Source organism: Pyrgilauda ruficollis, unplaced genomic scaffold (assembly GCF_017590135.1).
Source record: "Pyrgilauda ruficollis isolate IOZ18807 unplaced genomic scaffold, ASM1759013v1 scaffold79, whole genome shotgun sequence".
NCBI lineage: Eukaryota > Metazoa > Chordata > Aves > Passeriformes > Passeridae > Pyrgilauda > Pyrgilauda ruficollis.
In genome coordinates, this window is record NW_024529821.1 from 2,422,514 (window position 1) to 2,449,596 (window position 27,083).

A 27,083-nucleotide genomic window follows, 5' to 3' on the forward strand; every position below is an offset into this window, starting at 1 on the left:
AGCAGTTTTCTTTGTATCTGAGAAAGCTCAGACCCAAGGCATCTTCAAGCATGCATTCCCAGGCCAACTCGGGAATTGCACAGACTCAGTCACCCTCAGCTGAACTCTGCAGAGCTCCTGCACCATTTAAGTACAAAGCACAGCAGCCTAATTTAAAACCTTCACCAGAGAGGCACAGCTTAAAGCATCTTTAAAACGATGTGCCTGTGTCCAGTGAGAGGGAAGGACATTTCTGGCATCCCCCAGAGCCTGTGTGCCACCCATGAGCTCCTGTGTGAGTTTCAGCTTCTCATGGCCCCCCTGGAAGCCTGGCGGTGTTTTGGGCTTTGTGCCATCCATGACTGACACACACACCCCAATAAAACCTCAGACTTCCAATCTTCCTACCCCAAAATAAGTTCACCAGCCTGTGCTGAGCAAAGTCATTATGAGAGCCCCTCCACTGTCACCACGCAGCAGGTTTTGTAATTAATGTTCCACAGAGTGAGCAAGGGGGGAAGCCCAGAGGAGACACATCAGCCCCACCAAACTCTGCCAGCAGTGGGGAGAGGCTGTCCACAGCAGCCACACGTCCCACCAGGAACTGAATCACACAGGCTGGGCAAATTGGCCTCCTTTGGGCCTGCCAATGTCACTTGGTGTTTACAGCCAGCCTCGGAGGTCTCATCACTCATGGCTGACCCCAGCACTGGTAATATCTGCCTACACACTTCCACTTTCCAAAAAACATGCTCAGGTTCCTTCCCTGCTCAACAGATCCTCAGCAGATGCCTGCACAGTACCAGGAGCCTGAGACTACATTGCACATATAATCCTGGTCCTGATTCTCTCTTCATTCACAGAAGTTGATTAACTGGTCAGAAAATGAGCGAGCTCACAGCTTTTCACCAAAATCTGGGGTTCTGGAGCAAATCTCTACTCCAGAAGAGAAGCTGCTGCTCTCCAAGCAGCTGCAAGCCTCCACTCATTAATCCCTCAGCTGAATCAGCATTTCTTACTAAGCCAACACGTGCACTCAGTGAAGCCCAAGACTCCTCAGGAGCCTCAGGGTACCTCTGCAGAGTGCCCAGGGTGTCCTTTGTTTCCCAGCAAGCTTTACATAAAGTGACAGAATTTGGAAAGCCCCTGAAGGTTCTTGGTCTCCAAGAGAAGGTTTTAGGACCCAAAGGGCACAAGCAGTCTCACATCACACCTGGTGGTGATGCCTTGGGGTGGCTACCTAAAACAGAGGGTAGATAAAATTAAGAGAATAAAGTGGGTGTTTATTGAAGGCCATCATCAGCCACACCTTGGGCAGCCAAAGCCTCCCAGAGGCTGCACCCAAGCTGGACAATGGGCACCAGATTTTCAGACAGTTATAAGTTTGGTCCATTTACACATCAGGGGTTAATCCTCCAATTACAGCTTCAGCTAATGAAGTAATTGACTCCAAGTTTGCTCCCCAATTCATCGTTTTTCACATCTCTTGGTGCCTGAGGCAGTGAGGTGTCCTTGAGTTTCAGGTCCAGAGAGGAATTTTTTATCTGAATAAAACAGGAGAGCAGCAGCTGACAGGCTGTGGAGTTTGGAGTTGTGCACTAATGCAGTACAGGATCTGAAAAATAGAAAAGTTAAAATCCTGAGGCCTCAGTGGGCCTGGCTCCCCCAGCTGCACTGGTACCCCCAGTGACCATGCTGGCTCAGGGGCAGAGGACACCCTGCCCTTGGCTGCTGCAGGGAGCAGAGCAATGATTCCCATCCTCGCGGGCAGCGCCAGCGTCACCCCTGGCACAACGCCCTGTGGCAAAGCAAAGCACAGCGCAACCCCTGAGTCCCTAAAGCTGCTCTGTGCTCACTCAGGACTCAGCTCCCAGCCCTGCTCCTCCCCAGCAGCACCACCCCTCTACTGCTGAAATCACAGTCTACTCCCCAAACCCCTTTAAACAGAAAAGCAAACAGAAAACACCAACCAAATCCTTACCTGTCTGTGGCATTCACATTCTCTGAAAAATCCCTTTGCCCAGGATTTTTCTCCTGGGAAGCTGAGAAGCCTCAGAGAAAAGGAAAACAATTCCTATCTCATTTGCTTCTCCTGTGTTGTGCTCATGTGTGGAATGTGTTTGGAGATTGTTTACCCACAGATGATTGTTCCATTGCATTCTGCTGTGAGTTGTTTTAACTCTTTGGCCAAACAGGGCCAGGCTGTGTCAGGAAAGAGTCACGAGTTTCATTATTATCTTTTTAGCATTGAGTGTAAAGAATCCTTTCTGTATTCTTTAGTATAGTATAGTATTCTTTAATATAATATAGTATTATAAAGTAATAAATTAGCCTTCTGAGAACATGGAGTCAGATTCATCATTCCTCCCTGCAAATCCTTACCGGTCAGCTTTTTGCTAGAAGAGCTGTCTGCATTGCCAGGGAGGACAGGCAGCAATATGTACCTGCTTGCTTTAACACCTTGGGATTTATTTGTGTTTTTTAAAAAATGCAACAAAAAATTATGCTGATGCGCAAGTTGTTATAATGACAGCCAAGAACAGTTTGGTTTTGTTTAGTTCTATCAAGAGCTATAGTCTTGATCTGAACAGACAGGTGTCTGCTAAGGAAGGCAGGAGCCTCCCCTGAAATGAAAAACACAAACCCCCTCCCTCTGAATTATTATAATTTTGGAATTAGAAGGCTCTCAAAAAAAAAACAAACCAACCAAACAAACAAAACTGAAGAAAAACCAAACCAACGAAATGTAATAGTAAAAAAAACCCAAAACAAACAAACAAAAAAAAAAAAAATCAAAAAAACCCAAACAAAAACAAAACAAAACAAAACAAAACAAAAACAAACCACACCCAAAACCCAACACTGCCAGAGCCAGAACATGCCCTGACCCCTGTGTGTCAGGGTGGTGGCACAGTCCCATCCCATGGGGGCTCAGCCCTCCTGCAGTGCCAGCTGTGCTTCTGCTGGAGCAGGGATCCTGCACAAGGCTGCAGTTTTCCTCTGGAGCTCCAGGGCTGCTGGAGATGGGCCTGCTCTTCCTCTGGGAATGCAGGGCAGGAGAAAGCTGCTCCTCTGGGAATGCAGTGGGCAAAGGCTGCTGTGCTGTTCCAGGCTCAGATTGTATCCAGGTAGGAATGCCTGGCTCCTGCCCTGGGCGGAGCATCTCCCCATGGGATGCTGGAATTTGATCAGCCCTGCAGGGACACTCCCTGGCCATGGACAGCAGAGATCTGCTGGAGGGAGGATTGGCTGTGGGAGAGATAAAGAAAACTGCCCCATGAACAGAGAGAACTGCCTCCCCTCTATCAAATGATAATGCAGTAGCTCTATTTCTAACCTAAGACAGCTACACAAAGAAGGGAGAAGCATTCTCAGGGTTCCTTGGGGGGAAAGGTGATAAAAGCAGAATTGACCAGCAACTTCCATCTGTCTTTTGTGGGTTTATACAGTCACACACCAATTTACAGCTGTTACAATCATTCATTTCCCAGCACAGAGAGGCAAGGGCCAAAGGGAGAAGGGAAGGGGACCAGAGAACTCTTATTTAGGCTACGAGGGAGAACAAAACTGAGGCCAGAGCACCTGCTGACCTCTCAGAACTGTCAAACCTTCCCTAAATCAGAGCTCTTGCTGTCAGTCATTGCTGTTGAATCAAGCCAATGTTTTCTTGCACTTTAATTTGTATCATAGATAAAATTCAAGTAAGTATATTTGAAATGAGTAGAATCTTCTGAGTTTCTCAGGATGGAGCCTGCTGCCAGACACTCTTCCCTCCACTCTGCGTTCAGGCAGTGTGAATTTAACTCCAGAATTACGTTAGGGGAGAACTGCTCCTGTGTTTCTCAAGGCAGGAGTTTCACTGCCTAACTGGCCAATTCAGCTGAAAAAGCCTCCTCAAATTTTACATTCTCAAGTCTCCTATAATTCACATATTATGAGACCCAGGTGTTACAGGAAGAGCAAGTGTGGATGGGTGGATGACAGATGCATAAACTCTCCCTGTCCCCTTTGGTCACCCAGATGGATTTGTGAAGTCCCACCCACCACTGAGCACTTCAGGGAAGGGCTCTCCTGGGCCAGCCTAGCCATGACCTCTCTAACTCAGCCACATACATGCATTTAAAATTAATAGATGCAAATGGCATGGGCCAGATGGAAAATCAAATATGCAAACAAACATAATCCATGCCATGCAAAACAAGTAGATCAGGAAAGAAAAAAGTTACATGTATTCAAGCATTCTCTGGTTTGGCTGTGGGTTTTTTGTTCTTCCCCTCCCAAACAGAATGTTTGCATCCCTACTGCCTGCCCTGGGAAAAGGGATTCCTGCAGTGCTGGCAGCACCACGGGAATTCTCAGGTATTACCTCCCTCCTTGAATACACTGGAGCCTGTGCTAGGGACTTTCAGATCTTGTGGACACAAACAAGTGGGTTCTTTGCTGTGGCAGTCCCTCTGTCACTTTTGCAGTGCAGCAGCCACAGGCACTGAGCACACCTGTGACACCAGCTAAGACACCAGCTGTGACATCCAGCTGTGACACTGTGACACCCAGCTGTGACACTGTGACACCAGGTGAGACACCCAGCTATGACACTGTGACACCAGGTGAGACACCCAGCTGAGACACCTGTGACACCCGTGACACCAGCTAAGACACCCAGCTGTGACACCCAGCTGTGACACTGTGACACCCGGCTGTGACACCTGTGACACCCAGCTGAGACACCCAGCTATGACACCCGTGACACCAGCTGAGACACCCAGGTGAGATACCTGTGACACCCGTGACACCAGCTGAGACACCCAGCTGTGACACCCAGCTGTGACACCCAGCTGTGACACTGTGACACCAGCTGAGACACCCAGCTATGACACTGTGACACCAGGTGAGACACCCAGCTGAGACACCTGTGACACCCGTGACACCAGCTAAGACACCCAGCTGTGACACCCAGCTGTGACACTGTGACACCAGTTGAGACACCCAGCTATGACACTGTGACACCAGGTGAGACACCCAGCTGAGACACCTGTGACACCTGTGACACCAGCTGAGACACCCAGATGAGACACCCAGCTGTGACACCCAGCTGTGACACTGTGACACCAGCTGAGACACCCAGCTCCTTGCCACGAGATCACAGCAGCACCTGCCCAGGCAGGAGGGTTTAGCTGTGGATCCCAGTTTGTCCCACCACAGCAGGGAAAACCCAGGTTGTGAGAAAGTCTCCACTGAGTGTGCTGTCTGTCCCTTTCCTTCATTTCTTGGTGAGAAACCAAACCAAAACTGCTGCTCATACTGCATCCCCCAGAAAAGCACCAGAGTCCTGCAGGGTGATGGGGAGATTCAGTTTTCTGGCCCAAATTAAAATATTTTGACCTCTGTTCCTTTTTAATGCTGAAACACATGAGCCTTCAAGTCTGCTGGAGTCTCAGTAATGGGCAGGGAGATGGGGACTGAGGAGAGGCAGAGCCCACCTGTGCTGGGGTTTGTTTTCTGCAGTGCCTGTAGCCATGGCATCCCAGCACTGCCAAATCAAACACACCTTCCAGAGGAAGGGCTCCACTTCCCGTCTCCTTCCCCTGGAACAAAAGAGTATCATTTTGTACATGTTTTGTACTTACTGGTTTTGTTCTCAGAGAACATTTGATATTAAGCAACTCTTCGGACAATGATATTTTAGACGTTTTTCTGAATAAATCTGCAAAGAGATTCAGGCAGCCCAGTTACTTATCTTGGTTTTCAAAGAACCCAAAATCTCAAGTGCCTGGACACACAGTTTTGATTTGACTCATGCTGCCTCAGAGTTCAGATCTGTATTGGTCTGACAGAGCAGCTCAGCACACAGCCCTTCCTGGGGCTGGCTTCTGCAGCTCTAACTTCTTTTGCCAAAAGCTCTAAACATCACTTTTCTCTGCCCTCCTCAAATGTTTTTTTCTATTTTTTTTTTGTCTAGACACAGGGCAATGCCAACCTTCCCTGTTTTGACAGCTTTCCCATTTGTTGTGGTCACAGATTACAGGCCACACAGATTCAGCCCTCTGTCCTTCTTTTCTGCTTGTATTTTAACAACTCCTCACTTCCTTTCAATTAAACTGTTCCTAAAGGTCCAAACATCCTCAAGCCTCAAAAGCGATTAATCTTTGTTTCTTGCTCAAATTCTCTCTGACAAGGAACCCCTGTATCTCACCCAAAGAAAGAAAAATTGTGTTTTGCTGTTGATAAAACTGTTTTTTAAAAAGGTAGTGTTTAGCAGTTCCAAAGAGGCAGTGCCCTTTGGAGCTGTGTTATTGTCCTCTTCCTCCAATTCTTCCATGAAAGTCACAAACCGTAGTACAACAACCCAAATGTTTCCAGGAGCAGCAAGCTGTCACCTCCTATATATAGCCCAGGTGTCACAGCTCAAGCCCAGCCTTATCTAACGGCCTGAGCAGCGCACAGACAATGCTTGGAAGGCAGGGGAAACATTTAATTACAGCCTTTTACTCATGGGAAGTTTTGGCAAACAGCTTCAGGTCACCACTGTGTGTTAAAATCTGCAGAATTTGGGGAAGGCTCTTGCATCCCCACTCCTGGGAGCACCCTGCAGTGGTACACATTTCTCTCCTCTCAGCTGGAAGACAGATTTTACATCTGACAGTTTTACAGGTGTTTTTTGGAAATGCTTGAGTAAGTGAGTTGGACTGTATGAATGAGCCAGGTGACAAATGCCACCTCCGTTTCCAGACCCTTCTCAGAGCAGGCCAGGAGTCAGTGCTGCGCTGCCCCTGATTTCCTGGCAGCTCCTTCAGCTGGGCAGGATTTGGGTACCAGGGCAGCCCAGCCGCCCCTGCGAGGCTGCAGCTTGTCCCCCCTGAAGGCACCGCGGGCACTGAGCCACAACTTCTGAGCCTTTGGGCCCTTTGATCCTGCAAATCCTCCCAAAAAGATTCCACCTGCAGAGCCACCCTGCCGGGGTGAAGAGTGAGGGACAGCACCATAAACCTCACAGGCCTCTGAACGCTGAATGAGGTGGTGAAGGCAGCCACAGATCACCCCATCAAACTCATTCTGTCAGCGAGTGAAACCTGTACAACCATTTACAGTGTGCAGTCTGCTTCAGTTTCTGTCATTCTGCCATGAAATCGAAGAGAGACTATAAACGGTTTTCTCAGATTGAGATACAGACACCTTTATCCCACCTGTTAGCTGAGACTATCAGACAAGAAAAAAAAAATTAAAAAGCCAAACAAGCAAACAGATTTTCCTTAAAAATCCAAGCCAGAAATCCCTGAAAATTCTATTATTAAAAGTTAAGACCTAAGCATCACCTCATAATGGTAGAGCACATACAGGGCAGGTGTTTTAGGGGGACTGGCAAGACTAATAAAACAATGTTGTTCATGTGTGCTCCTAATCAGGTCTTTATAGCTGAACTCCTTTAAATTCATGTAATGCAAAGTAATTATTACCAAGATAATAAGAAATTGACTGCCTGACTACATCCAAAGCTTTAGAAGCCTTTACTGAAAGAGTTCGGTAACTATCTTTTTGTACACGAAAAGACAATGGAAGCTAAAGACAATGGAAGAATTTCCTGGCTTTTTACACCATGTGGGAACACTTCAGTATTGCCACATGATTTCAGCAGTTAAAAAATTTCAGCACAATTCTAAAATAAACATATTTATACTTGGATTTGTCTCTAAAAGAGAGGGAGGCAAAACATCTTCAAGGCAAGCAGGAGTGAACAGAAGTTGTGCTGCCTCAGGGATGTGGGGTTTAGGAAGAGGAAGGCACCCCCAGAAATCAGATCTGAGCAGAAGGCTCTGCCACCTTCCCTCCCAGCCCTGCTCTGAGCAGCTGGGACAAAGAGTGCCCCATTCACAGGCAGGCACAGCTCTTCAGAACACAAAAAAGGAGGAGGCTTGTCAAGACAACTGCATATAGACACTGGAAATAACTCCCGACGGCCACATTCCTGCCATTGTCACTGCTGCCCGCGCTGTGACATGCCATGTGCTTTTTGAATGCACGAATTGAAGATGCTGGCTCTGGCTCTGGCCCCGCTGGGAGCTCTGCACAGGCAGAGCCGGGAGGCACAGGCAGAGCCTGGAGGGACAGGCAGAACCGGGAGGCACAGGCAGAGCCGGGAGGCACAGGCAGAGCCGGGAGGCACAGGCAGAACCGGGAGGCACAGGCAGAGCCGGGAGGCACAGGCAGAGCCGGGAGGCACAGGCAGAGCCCGGCGCTGGGGCTGCTGCTGAGCCCCCCCGGCACCCGAAATCCTCCTGCAGCCAGAGCCATGCCGGGCCATCCCGGGTTTGCCATGCCTCGGGTAGACGTGGATCTTTTTTCAACTCCGTTATTTCCTGGAGGGTTTGGTTGGGTGTTTTTTTTTTTTTTTTTTTTTGGTTTGGTTTGGTTTTTTTTTGTTTGTTTTTGGTTTTTTTTTTAGTAACTCGAAACCTCATTTAGTCTAAAGAGGAACAGAAACTACACTAGAAGATAGCTATTACACTGAGCAATGAAAAGTACAAAATGGTTCACTTACATACCATTTGATACTGAAATACACTGGTTGGTATAGTAAATTATGTGTGTTCTGTCACTGCAAGAGAAAAATAACATGATTTTATGTCCTAGAATCCTGTATTGCTGCAGAAATGAACTACGTATTTCAGGACTCTAGAAGAAACAGTAGCTCTGCATTGCAGGTACTGCTCGGCACAAACTTGTTACTCTGCAATCGAATTAACCATTTTCATCAGAAACTCCTGGTTTTCACCAAATTTAGAAACATAACTGAACCACAAAAGGGTAGTTTTCCAAAATATGTGAGGACAGATCTGCTAGTATTCAAAACCGAGACCGAGCGTTAAAGGAGTGAGAGAAGTTTATTAACACAAGAACAAAGAGAGTCCTGAGCGCAATGCATGTGCTCCCAACCAAACTGCAAACACTCGAACGCTGGAACAAAGGTGACAGCGAGCAGAAAGGACAGATGGCTCAGACGAAATCGTGGGTGGAAATCCCGTGTGCCACCCACAGCACTCACCTGGGAGCCCGGGCAGGCTGGCACAGCCACGCAGCCAGCCCTGCTGCTTCCCACAGCCGAGCAAATTAAACATTACAGCCACCCAGAGAAGCACATGTGCTGAATTTATCCAGCACGCTGTGCAAAAAGGCCACAGATTTCTAGGGGAGTCAGCTGCTGACTACAGAAGGGAAAGCAGTAGACATTACCTTAGACAAGCAAGAGTCGGGGTTTCTAAATAGGAAAAGCACAGCCAATAAGTTCTTGGACAGAAGTAGAATTTTGGAAGCAGGCAGTGCAACAGCAACACAAGCAGTTTACTTTTAGACCACTGTAACGATTTAAAGAGAGCAATAAATTCGCTATATCCTGTTTTACTACAGACTGTAAAGTGACAAGTACACCTTGACAAATCCTGGAATACCAGGAAATTTGAATCCACCCTTGTGTTTGTCTCCAAAACAAAGGAAAACAAATGAAGTGCAAAGCAGCACATCCCCGTGGGGCTGAGGGCGCAGTGGCTGCCCCAGCAAACCTTTCAGCCCAGCTGCAGCAGGCGCTCCTTCCCTCCGTGCACCGCACAGACAGCATTGACCCGCCCTGGGCATCCCGGGCACCTGCCCACCGCACGGGGCCTCTTTCACAGCTGAAAAGCATCTTCTCTCCAAGTGAGAGGCAAGGGCTCTCACACTGTGTTATCCGCTGAGGTTAAACACTATTCATGCGCTGCCACAGCAGCTTCTCAGTCTGCAGAAACCCTGGGAGTGGAAGCTCACCACACACACACAGCAGCCTGGTGGAGCTCACGTTTTGTCAGCAGATACCAAGAGGAATGCCCATGATTAAGGGTTCAGTAGCCTCAGTTTCTACCCAGCGTTATGTTACTTTTCCACTTGGACAGCAGAAGTTTGGGTTTAGTTTGTCGTTCGTTTGGTATTTTGTTTCAATGAAGCAGAGACGCAGCTGTTACACACCCTGAAAATAAAGTCCTCTTCCACAGCCTCTGAGGAAAAGGAGTTTCTGAGCTGTTGGTTACCTTGTTCAATATCCTGAATAAATTTCTTAAGCTCCTAAGCACTTTTGATCAATTAAACAGTGGGATTTCTGGAAGTCACACCTGCAAACCTTATCTCCCTTCAAGTCATCTGTTTGTTACTTTGCCAGAAACATGCAACTTGTTTCATCATCTTCTTTTTTGGGTCAGAGGCTCATCGATGCCTTGGGTTCTTTGCACCCTTCTTAGAGACAAAATAACCATCAAGGATCTTAATTCTCAGTAGGGACAGCATCTTTTTTCACCTCTAAATTAATGACAGCTGTTAAGTGGACCAAAAGCTGGGGCTTTCAGCAGTCTGTTTCCCTTTTCCAAGCAGAGCTTTTATGTTGGCATTCACTGTCGTTGGGCCAACAGCTCTTCAATATGAATTTTCTCATCATATTTGAAATTCAAGCCACAGAGCTTTCACTTCACATCAAATAATGTCGTGGCAAAGTCAACAGCCCCAGTGTACAGGAAGCTGAATAAAGACAAACGGGTGGAAATGCTGCCAAAGATAATCCCAGGACACCAGTGACATCTAGGGGCTGCCGAGGTGGGAAAAACTCTGACAAAGGCTCCTCCCAACAGCTCTGCAGGGCCAGCCCCGGGCTCTGGGCGCTGCCAGAACCTCACCAAGGAGGAGTCTGTAAATACCTGAAGCCACGTTTAACTCACACTCTTATTACAGTTAACTGAAAATAAAATTACCAAAAGCAGAAATGAGTGTGAAACATTACCTGGTTTATCCCACCAGCAGCACCTCAGTGCTCCCAAGGTTCTTGCTATCTGTTCCCAGAACTTGCCTCCAAATGCCAGCCCCTCTGGGGGGGCACAGTGCTTCGGGCGGGTGACACTCAGGTTTGGAGCTCTGTCACAGCTCCACCAACACATCTCTCCTCTCTGCGTGCTGACCTGAGCAAGGAACTCGGGTGCTGTTAGGACAGAAGTGTTTTCAGACAGACACAGAGCTGCTCACAGTTTTAGGGTTCATGCAGAGGACTGCAAAGAGCCCTACATAATGTGCTCAACGAGCATGTTTTAAAACACAAGTGCACAGCACCACCACTGTGCCCTTGGTGTGAAGGCAGTTCCCCTGTGTGCTGAACTGCTCTGTGGTACCCAAACACCTCGATTGTGCAGCTTACAGAAGGATCTGGGTCCTTTATGACCAAACCAGCTTGCTCTATTTAAAGAATTCCACAAACCTCTTACAACAAAGCCACGGAGAAAAAGAGTTAATGAAGGTCTCACAACCTGAGTCCCTCCTGAACAGGAGTCCAAGTCCTGAGCTCCAGCTCTGCCCCACTCAGCAGAGAAGCAAACACCAACAGGGAAGCACTGCAGCTTGCAAAGTTTCAGCAATCTTCCAAGACAACACCTCACACCTCGACAGAAGGCTGGAAATCACTGCACAGAGCAAACCCAAGGGGCACGACTGGAACTCTCTGCCCCTAAGCCAGCCCTGTAGAAGCTCAGGGGCTGCACTGACACTGAACGAAGCCAAAAGCACTCCGGAGGTGTCTTCTGGCAGATTTGTACACAGAGCCTGGCTCCATGTGCTCGTGCAGGAAATTTGCACATGACTTCAGAACAACTCAACATAAAGATTCAATCTTCCATGGGACCACTAAACTCAGAGGTCAGAAAAGCTGGCAGCAATTTTACTCCAGGACAGCAAGGCAGAGCCAACATCACAGCAAGCTCTGGAGTCTGAAACACCAGCTCACATCCCATCAGTAAAGCACATATTCTGACTTCTTACTTGGAGTAGAAGCCTCAAGGAACAAAAAGGCAACTAAAAATATATCTGTTTTATTTACCAGTTTTCTAAAAAGCAAAGTCATAAAAATTAGTCACAAGTGGCAAAACCAAAATATATTGCACAGTGTACAGAAAACATTGTTGACATGTTGACAAAGTGTCATCACAAATAAATCATCTTACAACAGTTTGGAAAAATTACAGCTTCAGAATCTTATCTATAAATGGAGGCATGTAGATTTAAAGTTACAGGAAAATATTTTAATACCACCCTGTAAATGCAAACACTTTAAGGATGCAAGATTAAGTCCATAAGTAAGCACATCCACAAAATGCTCTAAATATACTTTTCTCTTCCTTTCACTAAGTTATGGTTACAAGATGGTCACTGAAAAAAAAAAATAAAAGAAATGAGGAGAAATAAAAAAAGACATGGGGGGAAAAAAAAAAAGCATGCTAAAGCAAAGAAGTTCAAAGTGGTTGAGAAGTCTTTGAAAATTATTTGTATAATGATGATGCACTCCTTTTATATAAAGCTTTTGTTTTTCCCAAACGCTGGTCCATGTTTGTGTTTTCATGTAAAAATGAAATATATTTAGTATGTTGGTATAGCTGCACTGTTCCATTTATGATTAAAACATTGAATACATCGGACGTGAACACCAACACTGGAAAATTTCTCATTTACTTTGTATTTACAAATATTTACGTTTGACCTTGCTGAACTGTTAAAGACAGGCATCAGATCTTGCTGGGTAGTGCTTCATTTAAAATACTTATTCATTCTTTAAGATTGTGATTCTGCTTGTTTCACAAGCTGACACACTTTGCTACCTGCAGAACCTGTCTCCAGTGCAAATTTTCCAATTGATAACTAGTTACTTGAAACAAATTATTTCTTCTGCTAAGCGAATACCAGTCACTTTTGCATGTTTTTGGTGCTAGATCTAACTTCACATCCTCTCTGTATAAAAAGATAAATATTTGTATAGAATGAAAATAACCTTAAATTTCAGGGAATAGAAATGTTATCCTACTAAAAAAGGAAATGCTTCCCATGAAAAATATTTTAAGACAAACATATCGAAGTTAAATTCAATTAACTTTCGTCACTTTTCACACCAAGACTTACAGCTGACACCGGGCAATGCAGCAACTAAACTGCTTTAAAGGACTGAATGAGCCCTTTAACTACCCAACATATTAACAGTTGTTCTCTCCCGTTCTCTTCCCACATCCAACAGACATAAACAGCACAGGAACACAAAGTACACACATTCCAGTCAATACAATCTCAGAGGCATTAAAATGAAATCTTCCACAGCAAAGGATTCCAGCCACGCTAAATTTGACATTATGTAAATCAAATAGAGTGAGTCGACACTATTCTGAAAATAATTTCTTTTTTATAAGAACTATCTTCAAATGACAAGACACATCTAATTCTCTCTTGCCACATACAAATTTGATGTTTGTTTAGCCACATTGGAAAAACTGATGGCCAACCTCCTGGCAGAACACGTCAGCAATAAAGGTTAAAGCTACCCCAAGGTCTGTCTAACAGCCACTGGAGCGCGGCCAGTCATCCTCTGTGGTCTTAAGTTTTTAAAATCTTTAAGCATAAGGATTTCTTGAGTAAAAATTTCTCAGAAATTATGCTTCAAGGTAATGAACAGTTCATAGTTTTGCAGTGTCCATTTACATAAAAGGCTACAAAGTTGTCTGCAGTCCTCTGTACTTACACATCAACATGAGCTTTAATACCAGACCATCTTATAAAATCAGCTCAACGTTCCTCTTAGACAAAAGAAGCTCCTACATTCAGAACTAGAGGAGACAAACAAAGAGGATGGGATCAACTGTCATGAGAAGGGCAAGTGTGAATTGATTTCCTTGAAGGTTATTTCTTCTACTATGCTGGACCACTTCAAATATTAAGAACAATGCTAAAGAGCCACTAACAGAATTGCTCAACAATTTATGATGCTGAACCACCACCACCACCACCACCAAAAGGAGATTTGAAGAACTGTATGTGAGATTTTCAGCACTTCTTAACCCACTCTACAAAAACAGTAGGCATCAATGAAAGTTTCTATAGTTTATAAAGAAATACTTGAGGCATGTAAGTGCAAAATGAGTCTTTTAAAGAAAAGCTATACCATCTTCAACAATGTCCTTACTGGGAAGAGATTGCCACCATTTAAAAAGAGATTCATTCACAAATGACTCTTCTAGAGCAAGAAAAACACATTTGCTTTTATGAACTGCATTCATCCAGCTGGATAAAAGATGAAAACCTTTGTGGATCCTTCACTATCGTTTTGAAGCAATTTTCAAAACAACAGGCTCAAAGGCTATGTTTGTTCTTCACTGACTTGATTCAGGGAAACCAAGTTGTTTTCTCCACTATCTTCAATCATTTCATTAAGGTCCATTTCATGGATTTCTTCATCATATGATGTATAAAAATTGCTCTGTATATTGTCCTCACAAAAAATACATTCCTAAAAAGCAAAAAGGAATAGAAGCACTCATAAGTAAAGTATTTCCAAGCAGCAGTCCACCTGCATGCAATCCTTGATTCCAAGAGAACCTTTCCACCTGTGCTGTAGCTGTATTTTACCCCACAACTTTTCCACACCCCATGATTTTATAAAGTGCAATACATCAATGCAAATCCACAGATCACAAGGTGGGTGCTTGTAGGATCAGTGCTGTAGTGACATTAGCACCACAATTAGGATTCCACTGCAATTCCTTCACACTGACTTTTGAAACACTCATGTGCAAACAGAGCCTCTGTTTGACAGCTTTTGTGCAAAAAAGGCCACAACTGATAGAAAGCTTAGGGAAAAGGAAATGCAATCAGGTATTTGTGTGTGAATAAGTAAAATACACACACAACAAATAAAATTGCATGGATGCTTTGTTCTGTTGAGGTTTTTATTTTTATTTTTTCCTTTCAAGCCATTAAACTACTTAGAGGAATCATAATCCTGAGTGAGAAGTCTGATAGAAAAAAGGATCAGTATATTGCCATTCATTTTGTACTCTCAAAACAATGGGCATCCATTTCTGCACATGAAGTAGAGATTTTTATGTAGTGAACTTTCTGCTATGTTGCTAAAGCATTTCAAACAGAGACACAGAAATTCAGAAAGAGGAAGGAAATTTCTTGTACTGTATTCACCAGTACTTTAATTTCCTCCATTGGAAAGAAGATTTATGCTAAATTAATCAAGCTAGAAACCACTGCATAGAAGTTTGAATTCCTTTTTTTCTTCCTATGCATAATTGACCAAGCTTTCATAGCAACAGGAAAGGAAGAGTCTAACACAGGCAGCTAATAATTTAAGCACTATTATACATGCAAAAGTAATTAACCCACTAAACTTACAGAATTAGCAACAGTTTTTGGCAGTCCACCTTGCTGAATCCATGGATGAACTTCAATAAGCTCTCTTTTTTGTTCTTCTGTAAATTTTGGCTGTAGTTTCTGCATTTGCTTTAATTTCTGCTTATCTTCCTTTAAAACTGTTTCCAAATCCCTAAAATAAAACGTATTTAGAAATTGAGCTTCATCAGTTTCTGGGCTTCATGCCTACGTGAGGTTACACAGTCAAATACTAACATTTTTAAAGACTATTTTTGTTCCAGAACGTTATGCTTAGAAATCTCATATTGGAAGAAAATGAAATGTGATTACTCCAGCTGCTCCCTGCATTTGCAGACATCTCTGCTGGCTCATGTCTTTTCAAATCCCATCAGTGAGAAGAGTTTTCTTAGAGCAATTCAGGCAGCACCACCAGTGAAACGAGCAAAGCTCCAGTTTCCCTCTGCTGCTGATCCAAGCCCCCTTCAGTGGGAGGAGAACCCAAAGCAGACACTTGATGCACAGGAGATAAAGCAGGAGTAGTAAGATGTGTAAGGTATGTTTAAGAAGGTCACCAAGAATGAACTAAACTTCAGAAAACAGCTCTATTTCAGCAGCCAAGATTCTCTCTCCCTCCAAATGCCCCACCTCCATTCAGGAACCTACAAAAACCCATCCCACAGCAACATTTATAAGCTGTATCCCTCTATAAAAGACAACAATAGAAAGCAAGCCCCAAGAAACCCAAAATAATTTCTTTTCCTTACAGGGTACCTAAGAACAGGTTGGATTTACACTTCACTTTGCACTCTGACAATGAGCTTCACTCTTCTTACCAAAATATCCTGCTCTTTGGCATGCTTTTATGGGCTACTGCAATTCCAACCTGTGACTGTCAACACTTCAGATTACAAAAACTGAGAAATGTCAAAGTATTTTTAAAACTAGAAAAAAAAAAAAAGCTGAAGTTCTTACAATGTATTTACTTTCCCCATCATGCCTGTGCTTCTGTATTTTGAAAGCTTGTTTACCTTCCCTTTCAAAGCCCTGTCTTTACTGAAACCACCACTTCTTCTCAGAACACCATCCACTGCTCCCAAGAAATATAAACAAGTAGGGAAAAAAATAATCCAGACTCGTCACCCCTTCTTTCCCTATATCTGCTCTTTGCTACTGAAGTAGTGAGGCTTTTAATTTTTTTTTAAAAGGTTATTTTATGAGAAGCCTTATGACTCTTACCTTCTAATTCCTTCTCCTATTTTATGGAGAATGAACACATGGAAGTTAACAACTGAGAAAAAAAAATCCCCAAGTCCAAGAGCAGCATTCCACTGAATGTGGCATCTCAAGGACTGGAGATCTTCCAGGCCAGACCATGTCTAGATCTAAGCACATTCATCAGGGATTTCTGGGCAAGTAGTAACAAATCACTAACTATGGAACGGCTTCCAAAAAATACACACAGTTCATTTAAGCTCAGGAAATTGACCTAAAAATACAGCTAAACCTAATTAAACAATTTCTCCTTCTTGAGAAGTTCTTGTGTAGTGTACAAAACACATAAAGGAAGCAAGAATTTTTCTTGACACTGAGCTAAACATTAAAACCAGTTTATTTCTGCAGAGAGAGAGATTCCTATACATCTTTCCTCCTGAACATTCTGCCTCCCCTGAACAGAAGGTGTGTGAAGGGCTGTGCCACTGGCATTACCGGGAGGGGATCTGGTAAGTCATCATCACTGTGTCATCTGTGTTGGCCATCAGCAGCCAGATGGGATCCTGGAGCACATACTTGATGAAGTGCTCGCTTTCCTCCATTTCTGTCTTCATTTTGGTTTTATGGTGATTCTCTGAGGAATCAATGCTGCCAAAGTATTTGCTGGTGTGACTAGTTTCACTGCTACCTGTAAACAGAGATTTAACTTTTCATTACAAATTGTCCAATACATGGATTATCTGAGTATTTTTGAGTGTAGAGAAGATTAAAGAGAACTGAATGTATAAATACAACCACTACTCTACTTCTTTTTTTTTTTTTTTTTTCCAACAGGGGGAACTTCCACTCTTGGCGAACTGCATTAATCTTCTAAAAACTCAAATTCTTAAGTAGAGTCTCCATTTCAACAGAATTTTTAATTTCAACAGAATAATTAGAAGTTTTAAATGAACATGAAGGAGTATGGTCTTTTTATTATTCCTTTATACCTCCATAATATCTTAATGCCTGTTTTACACACACTTAGAAAAGGATCTGTTCTGTAAATCAAGCACAACAGAAAAACTTTTGTGTAGTGCAGTAAGAAAGAAATCAAGAATAAACTATGCAACAAGGAGTAAAGACAAAGCTTTTCACTTGCTGTTCATGGTGTTTGCAATCCCCCAAATTGTTCTGCAATGCCAGGAGGGTTCTGGCTGCCTGAGTTACCTGTTCTGCTCCCTGACATGCCACAGCCATTGGACCCAGAGCCCAGGGACTCAGCAGCTGCAGACACACCACTCCCTGAAGAGGCTGAGCCAGTGCCTGAACACGCATCCTCCTGCAGTAAAATGTCAAGCAGGACACTGGACATGGAGAGCTCATCGCTGTTTTGAGCATCCATTGGAGATTCAGCCTAGGGATGAGGAGAAAAAATAAAATTAAAAAACCCAAACACCAAAAATCAAAGCTATTTATTACTAAATGTAATAGCTTTGTTACTTTAAATTAATAAATTCTCAGAAATTATGCTTCAAGGTAATAAACAGTTCATAGTTTTGTAGTGTCCATTTAAATAAAAGGTTACAAAGTTGTCAGCACTTCTCTATATTTACATCAACATGTACTTTAACCCAAGACCATCTTACAAAATTAGCTCAACATTTCTCTCAGAAAAAAAAATTTCCTACATTCAAAACCAGATGAGACAAACAAAGAGGATGGCATCAACTGGTATGAGAAGGGCATATGAGACAGGCTTTATCTATTAATACATTTATTACTAAATGTGATAGCTGTATTACTAATCATGTAAATGATTAGTAATAAATCCATTTCACTTCATATTCTAATATATTCAAAGACAGTCACCAATAACATATGCCAAGGAATAATGAATGGACTGACAGACAGGGCAGTAAGACCAACTGAATTTCTCTTCAAAAAATTAATAATATAATTTCATAAGAAAGTAAGTGCCCTGTTCACTTTGGGCAGCACCTACTGTCCTGGACAAATCAGATTTTACCCAAACCACTCACAACATACTAGCAATTTCTCCTACTGTAATCTACCTCAAAGGATTTGCAGCAACATCCCTCACTGTTCCACCTCCTTGAGATGAGAAGGAAAAGTGCCATTAAGAGTAGTAAGAAAATCTTCCCAGCTGCTTCCCAGGCAAGATCATTATTTGTATATTTTTAAGGAAGTAGTATTAACCACACTAAATTTTTAACCTAATCAAAACTTGACTGCAAGTCAGTTTGAAGATTAAATATTAGCAATTAACGCTGACAGAACTTAGCAAAACATGTAATAATGGAAAGAACTGACTTTACCCTGAACACATTCCTGAATAATGGAAGGAGGCAACCAAAAAAAGATACAGGATGCAGCTCCATCCCATCAGCATTTACCACGATACTCTGTGGTGCCTTTAGAAAGCACAAATAATAGTTTACGTATTTCTACCATGGAAACCTTTACAGACATCTTATTCCATCTCAATTTATTTGTTAGACTGATTTCTCAAACTGAAATGAGCCAGGAAATAAAAAAACCCTGAAGTTACCAAATAATTCAGCAGTTTTAGTGCAACAAACAAAAGAAAAATAAAGTCATGGTCTGCAAGAAATGATGACTTCTTCATTTACTTTGGTTGTTTGTTTGTAAACACAGATGTGGTTTTAATTTAAATCAGCTTCTTTCAGAACACTTACAGATTGTTTTTCCCATCCACACAAATTCACTAGCACAAAAGTTTTTGCTAAAAATAAAGTGTCCAACTATTTTAGTTTATTGCAGTGGTTTTCAATGGGCTTATCTATATTCTTATTTTCTTCAATGAAATGGAACAAAACTCTTCAGGGTACATTTCCAAGCTTCCTAGTGTAACTTTAGAAGAATGATCAGGTAAATTTAATTTTTAAGGGTTGAGTTAATTCTAATGTTTGGACTTCACATTTTGTTCAGTTTGCTGAGGTCTGAATTTACCCGCTACAACTGTGAGTCCAGCTCCAGGCATTCTATAACTTCTGCCTATTGTTGACAAGTTGCCCTGGAAGAGAAAGGACTGGAAATGCTGCAGCAGAGCCAGGAGAAGGGGGCGTGAGCCAGACTTACAGGTAAGGATTCCTTGCCACTGCCGTTGTCTGCTGCGCTGATGTTGCCCATGGCTCCCTCCTCAGCCAGAGCTCCGTGTAACCCCGCAGCTGCTCCGCTCTCTGCAGTTTTTGTGGTTTCTTCCAGCTGCAGGAGGTTGAGAGGAGAGCTGCACCTGGACTGGAACAGCGGTGGGGAAGCCTGGTCCTGAGGAGCCGGTGACTGCGGAGTGCAGGAACGGGAGGGGTCGTTGCGGGGCTCGGCCACCGGAGCCCTCTCAGTCTCTGCTGGGGGGTTGTACTGGAATGGCTGCGCTGGGAAAAACGCCTGCTGTGGGAAGGGGCTGGCCGTGGCAAAGGGGGGCTGTGGGGGGAACATCGTCTGTGAGGAGAAGGTGGGATGGGCAGGGAAGTTGGGCTGGCCGGGGTAAAGCGTTTGAGGTAAGTTATTGTTCATCTCCGGGTACATGTAGTTGGGCAGCACGAGAGCCACCACAGGGGTCATGAAGGGTGCAGAGAACTGGGATGGCCCCACAGGACAAGCGTTTGCAGAGTCTGGCAAGTGATTGAAACCAGAGAGAGAAGTCTCGGGAGCCGGTGGCACCGCCCCTGCTGCCGGGAAAACAGGAAGAGAATACGCGGGCATGACAGTGGGGAAGGACACTGCTGAGTAGCTGGCTTGGGACGTCTCTGATGGTGACCAGGCTGTGGCATTTAAACCCTGGAGGGGGAAGCGGTGGGGGAATTTAGCTCCAGAAGTTGTGCTGTCCGAAGATTCCTGCGGTTTAATGCGTTTCGATTTCCTGTTCTTTCCGCTTTTCTTCCAAGGCTGATCCGTTCCAGAAGTGGCGTTTCTTTGTCCACGGCCACCTGCAAAAGGAAAAGTTGTAAGAAAGGTTATAAAAATACAGCTATACAGGACCTGTATAACTATTTAAATTTAAAAATTCAGATAAAAATCTGAAAAAAAAATGCTTAGCGGTGTCTGACTTCTGTTCCAAGTCAAGACCAAAATGAGAACAAAGACAGATCATATCAAGCACTTCTGAAAATGCCATCCAGAGCTCCTAGGCCTAATAATCAAAACAATCTCACTACTACTGCTAGTCTCTGCCATTTCCATCCTGCTCATCACATTATTACCTTAAAGGCAACCAGACAATTATCAGATTGTCTCACCAATTACACAACAGTGGAATGGGGAAAACTGGAAAACAAAGGAGCTGCAAACAAAACAAAACCACAAATCTGAACAAAAAACAGATGGCAAGACAGAAGGAAAAGAAAAGCATGGGAATACAAGCAGAGATACAGTAAAGCAAACATTCTAAAGCAGGTTTTTTTCTCCCTTGAGAGTAGATGCATGACAGTTCATAGTATAGAGAACAGACAAAAATCAAAATATTAGTTACTAAAATGTCCATTGCGACACTAAAAGCAGTATGCCACTTTAATCTTTTAACAAGATTTGTCAGAAATTTTTTCTGTGGGTTTTGAAAATAGCATGCAACTGTTACTGTTCACACTGGCCCCACAAAACCACTAAAAATGGAAATGCCCTCCCAACAGGATTGGATTTACTTTCTATATAAATACAAGTTTTATGGTGAAAACTATTGCCATACCACGTTCAGCAGGCCGTCCTTTTGGTTTATCTTGTAAGTAGTAATTACAGTGCGATTGAAAAATATTAAATCTCTTTATTTCTTTGAATTTGTTCAAGAAGCTCTGCTCCTCTTTTTGTGTATGCACTGCAAGCACCTCCTTTGTAAGTCCCAGTTTTTTAAATGGCTCCTTCTCTTGATTTATGTGTGCAGAACTGGATGGAGGGGCAAGAAGTTGGCCATCTATGATTTCTGCTCCACTTGGACCATCTTCTATCATTTCTACAGGAACAGAAGGCAAAATACTCAAGATGAAGCAAAGAAACCCCTGTACATGCATTTTTAAGGTATTACAATTCTGTAATAATTTTGCTGCAAGTTTAAGATTACACATTCCATCCCTATTTATTCCATTTCCTAAGACCATCTTGGCTGTAAGAAGATTTAAGTCATGAGCAGACATCAGCTGTTCACATGTCTGAAATTTGAACTTGCTAGCATTTGCCATCTTGAAGAAAAAAATATTAGCAAAATCCTACCTAATTCAGGTTGTGTTTTTTTGTCTCCAACGTGAACAATGGTGCTACTGTAGCTGCACTGACTGGTGAGAGACACAACACTTTCAGGCTTGCCAGGTAAAGCCAAAGATGTTAAGTGAGCACCAACCACTGGGGGACCACTTGATTTACCAGATGCCTTCAACACAGCAGGATCTGTTAAAAGAAATAAAGTTGCAGCTTACTGAACATAAACAAGAGCAAATTCAAGTTATATGCTGCTAGGGCTGCAAAACAGTAAAGGCCAAACTGTTTGACAAGACAAAAAGTGAACTTTTTACTTCCAGGAATAGAATGACTGTGGAGCAACAAATGCAATCCTCTAAGCCCATATACAGCCAAACCAAACCTTTCCAATAAAGGATATTTTCCTCTTTTTCTGGTCTTCACTGTTCTTTCATGGCACAGTTTTGGAAGAAATTTTCTAGCCTCTTCCAGCCCAAAAGTAAGTTGCCCCCAGCTCCCACAGTGTTGTACACGGATTCTTTCATTAGCTGGTTACTGTAAGAGCTTTGTTTTGAGCATCCAGCTATTTATAATTCTCTCCCCTGAAAGCTACACACAGTAATCCAGCAGAGGTCAGAGCAGTGCCTCACAAAACAGCATTAAAACATTCCTCCTCTCATAGGAATACTTCCATAACACATACTTAAGATCTAAAGTTTGCCTTTTTTCTGACTGGTGACTTCATCTGTCTCAGTTGTCAGTGCAGCAAAGAGCTGGTGACCCACATCATCTCCTGCTAACCAGAACCACAGAGACTCCAAATTACACCATTTCAATCCCTGCTGTAGGACTCTTTGTTCCTGATCTACTGATACCTTCTAATTTGATTCTAAAAGCTGCATTGGAACTTCTTTTTGAAGCTCATCAAACAGCCAAGATCATTCCCACAACCAATTTTTGAAAAACTCCACTGGACACTCTCCCTTCAGCCTCATTTAGAGACAAGGCAGAATGAGCAAATCTCTCATTTGCATGCAGTTCTTTACCAATCTCACAGTCCTTGGACTAACCAGTTACAAATCTTCATCTAGCAGCCCATCCACACAAGGGACTATGTCCAAAGCTACATCTAAGGTCTAAAAAATTAACTGAATGTTTCTGCCTGCAGCAGACTTTTTAGACAGCTTGCCTCAGTAATTCCCAGCTTTTTGTCTCCATGGATGAACAATAGGTTTTAACATCTTACAAAACAGAACAGTCCAATGCTGCATTTTTCCTTCTCTGGTTCCTTTTTTTTAAGCAGAAAAGTAATATGCATATTTTTGTTGCAATTAATTAGCTGCTAGGTTCTTCAGCTGATTGTTCTTACAAGTCCTAAATGTGAAATGAACATTATAATGATTCAAGTCCTGAACTTCAAAATCCTACTGTGTTTTGCACAGTACAAATTAGTTTATTGCATCTACAATCCAGATATGCATATGCAATGATATGCATCAACTACTCAGTATTTTAATGGTAAGGAAGATACTAATGATGAAAGTTAAATCACCAACATCAAACATTGAGAAAGAAGCTATGAGGTCATGCCTAAGACACACTTGTCAATATTCTGCAAAGAAGTGGCATCCAACTGCCTGCCAGCAAAACCCAGCTACGAAAAAGCTGTGATGTAGTTACCTCCCAATGGCTGGATAGAATTATCAGCTGCTTTTTGTTCATGAACTCCAGAACTCAGTGATGCAACACTTGTTGAAGGCTCACATTTTCTTTTTGCTGTACCAGGCACATTACAACTCTCCAAGTACCTAAAATACAAAGATTTAGCAATATTAGACATTCTAGTCCTGTGTCCAGAGGTCAAGAGTAATTTACTCACAGGTTGCTCACCTGATGACACTGTCCAAACAGCTGATCTGCTGATAGGAATACACAGGTTGTTCTTTCCAAGCCAGCTCTTCAGTAGCCACATTTTTTGGAGCAACTGTTCCTGCAGTATCCTTTCCCCCTACACCTTTCACCTGAGCACCAGCAGTATTCTGTTTTTCTGTGGAAAGAGATACTGCTATTATGCAACTAAGACATTAAATCCTTACAAATTCCCCTCAAAGAACAGCAGTAAAGGTTTTTCATTTCTACACGTTTAGCAGGTCACAAATTAACCACTGTAATGCGCCAATAAATAAATAATATGTAAACATTTTCCTGTCTTTATGGGTGCTTGGAGTTATAAAGTTTAATTAGATATGGATCCAAAGGGAATAGACACTATGGCTGTAAGAGAATATATATCATTAGGGTTGAAACACACTCAGGATGAGGACAACTCTAGTGTCCACTTAAATTATTTCAAGACAACAGCTTTAGGCCACGTCTTAATTGTGTTACACCACTATTGATTCAATACAGCCAAATACAATATTTTCCTGGGCACAGCAGAGAGACACAGGACAATAAAATCTGAATTGATAAAATGCTGTCTTTATGCACTGAACAGAGCTCAACTAGAAAAAAGTCCTGCTGTCATATTATCCAAAGCACCAGCGACTAAGAACTGCTCATGTCTTACCTGCCAAAGACTCTTTCTTGTAGTCCAGTTTTGCTTTACTGTCAGTGAAAATATGCTGTCCTTTATTCTTGACCTTACGGGCATATTGACAAACCTCCTGAAAGCAGTTTGGGAAGAACAGTTATTTCAAAATTTTGACACAAAACATTATGCAGAGTGATTCCTCAGTAGACTAAATCTAACCTAAATTAATCTCTATCTTGCAATTAGTTTGATCACAGGAGAAATATGTATATATACAATTTTACTGTGCAGCTGCAGAAATTGGAAAGAGAAGAAATTTAAAGTATGTTTCCTGTAAACAATTACTCTGTATTTCTTTTAATCTGTTTGAATAACTTGGATAGGAAAATATAAAATATCCATTACAATGAGGACGTCAGGAAAAAACCAAATCTATCACTTGGTAAAAATACCAGAAGTCTAACCAAGCAGTGACAGGATGTTACAGAACTGGAGTGTAACAGCCTTCACTGTCTGAGGAAATAGTGAAGGAATGCCAGGCATCTATTTCCCTGTTAAATAAGAAATCCTGAGACTTCATCTACTTATTCCACCAGTGTTTAAGAACTGAAAGCCAGGAAAGTGACCACCTTGGCAAGAGCAGGAGTCTGCAAAGTCTGATCACAGAAGCACAAATCAGATTTGGGAGAATTAGCCTATAAGCAATATAACTTATCAAGGAAATCTTTTGGCTTTCAGAATTAAACACAAAGTAAAGTTCTAAGCACAAACTATAAAATTGCTTTATTCCATTCAATTTATTTTGTTCTGTATAAATGCTGTATTTTTCCAACATGAAAAGTGATCAGGGTCAAGCTATCCCTTGGTTATGCAGGTATTACTGCATTTAATCTTCTTATTTTCATTTGGGAAAACAGTAATTACAGACTTTCCCCTCCCAAAAGAAACGGCTTTCACATATCTGGCTGGTTTTCCAAGAAACACAGCATGTAACAAACACATAACAGACATTAGATTCAGGTAACACACTGCACAGGTTTAAATTCTCTATAACACTGGCTTTCATGTCTATCACTGTGCTTCAGTACCCTGAGGCTTCATCTACACCAGAAATGCTTATTCCCTCAGACAAAAGGGTTTTTCTATACTAAACAAAAAAAGAAAGATGGCACTTTCTTTATCCTTTCTCCTATTTCTAATTTGAAAACATTATTGTAAAAGTTAAAAATCTCCACTTAGTTTGTTTTGTGCCACATACTTGAATGAGAAAAACTAAAAACCTACTGGTTTATCCTTATGAGTGTCTTCATTATTATTTCCTGTGCTGTCACTGGAGGATGCCACACTCATCAGGTGCTCATGTGAACCATTGCTACCCAGACTTCCATAGCCACTGGATCCACTGTTGTGTACAGGCTGTTAACATAAATAAAAAAAATAAAATATGTATGTATGTATGTATTGTATGTATACACACACCCCCCTCAGGACACCAGTAATTCCATGTCAGGAAAAGCGGTTTTATTTTACACCGGGTTTTTTGTTGCTTTGTTTTTTTAGATTTTTTTCTAGGTTTTTTTTTGTCTGTTTGGCTTTTTTGTTTGCTTGTTTTTGTTTTGTTGGGTTTGTTTTGTTTTGTTGTGGTTTTTGGGCCTTCTTTTGTTTGTTTGTCTGGAGGACTCCACAACTACACAAAATTCTTAGGATATCAACTGGAGCTTTAACATACTTCAGTAAGTGCTGTCTGGTACTCATGAATGCAAGGAGCCCCTAGGACTGTAGGCAACAACTCCAGTACAGCAGAAGCAGCCAAAGACAATGTGACACCAAGAGCCTCTCCCCAGCAGGACGGAGCAGGGAAGGAGCAAAGCCCCGGCTGTACCTGCAGTAGGAGCCGGTAGATCTGCTCCGTGATCTCCTGAACACTGGGGTGCAGGATCCTGTCCTCTGTGTAGTTGGGAGCAGCAAAGACATCTTCATTTAAGGGACCCCTGCACAAACCAAACACACACCAGCTCATGCAAATGCAAGTGTTTCAACCACAGAGACCACATTTCAATTTACCACCCACATATCCTACACAGAATCTAATGCTTATTCTGTCCCCTCATCTTAAGGATCTCTATGTAAACCCAAAGGAAGGGAAAATAAAAATATTCTGACTTACGTCCTAACTTTGTGTCTCCCAATAATAAATGAAACTTTTCGACTCCAGGGGTTGATGAAACTAGACCAACTGGTGTCCATGGTGATATAATCTCCATTCCTAGTGCAAAACCTGATTGGTGAATAGTCAAAAGGCTGCCCTCCATACTGAAGAACTGCAATGAAGGATTCAAACAAATTTCAGATTAATGTTTGCGCAATTCCATGCAACAATTCAGGATTTTACAATGACCTGTACATTCATGAAGGGAATGGACATTCAATGTACTTCCTCTTTATGAAGGAAGATGAGACTTGAGGGAGCAGATACTGGGTACACTGATACATTTAAAAATACTGAACTACCAGAATAAACAGATCTTCATAATTTACTGGGCTATGGTCAAGAAAATCACCTTTAGAATACAACAAACTAAAGAAGGCTGAAGAAGTGACTTTACAAACTTTGCCACAATGACTATTATTTTCTTCTCCATGAAATAAGAAAGACTATCATGTAAGATATGGCAACTTCTATCACACCATTCTCATACTTTAATACTTTTTCATTAATTTTGTAGATTTCATACTTTTATGTATGAAATATTCATTTGTAGTCAATTTGTTTACAAATTGATACGTATGCTTCTTAGAAACTACAAAACTGAGTGATTTCTCATTTTCATGGATTTGCATTAAGAATCAAATTGTGCAGTAAAAGATTCAGTATTTACTTGTGGAAAAAAATCAAAGTCACAATTAAGTTTCTCCTACTGCTTGATAAGGTCTTTGTAGTCCTTATAAAGAAGTTAAAGAAAAAAATTTTTAT

The 27,083-nt window shown here is 42.4% G+C and overlaps 1 protein-coding gene across 23 annotated transcripts in view; it reads right to left on the reverse strand.

Moving 5' to 3' along the window:
* Positions 1-11,833: 11,833 nt before the first annotated feature.
* Positions 11,834-27,083, reverse strand: part of PER2 (period circadian regulator 2) — a 48,165-nt gene continuing 32,915 nt past the window's right edge. For 22 of the 23 annotated variants that reach the window (XM_041486821.1, XM_041486837.1, XM_041486834.1 and 19 more), the window contains 13 exons: positions 26,277-26,430; positions 25,992-26,100; positions 25,394-25,525; positions 24,146-24,242; positions 23,467-23,623; positions 23,257-23,384; positions 21,613-21,786; positions 21,095-21,355; positions 19,492-20,339; positions 17,599-17,785; positions 16,885-17,077; positions 15,199-15,349; positions 11,834-14,305 (listed from right to left, as the gene is read on the reverse strand). In XM_041486821.1, the coding sequence (XP_041342755.1) occupies positions 14,156-14,305; positions 15,199-15,349; positions 16,885-17,077; positions 17,599-17,785; positions 19,492-20,339; positions 21,095-21,355; positions 21,613-21,786; positions 23,257-23,384; positions 23,467-23,623; positions 24,146-24,242; positions 25,394-25,525; positions 25,992-26,100; positions 26,277-26,430 (2,741 nt within the window). In that variant the 3' untranslated portion in view covers positions 11,834-14,155. Of the gene's footprint in view, positions 14,306-15,198; positions 15,350-15,434; positions 15,688-16,884; positions 17,078-17,598; positions 17,786-19,491; positions 20,340-21,094; positions 21,356-21,612; positions 21,787-23,256; positions 23,385-23,466; positions 23,624-24,145; positions 24,243-25,393; positions 25,526-25,991; positions 26,101-26,276; positions 26,431-27,083 lie in introns of those variants that run through there. The other variant, XM_041486842.1, reaches the window with a different exon arrangement.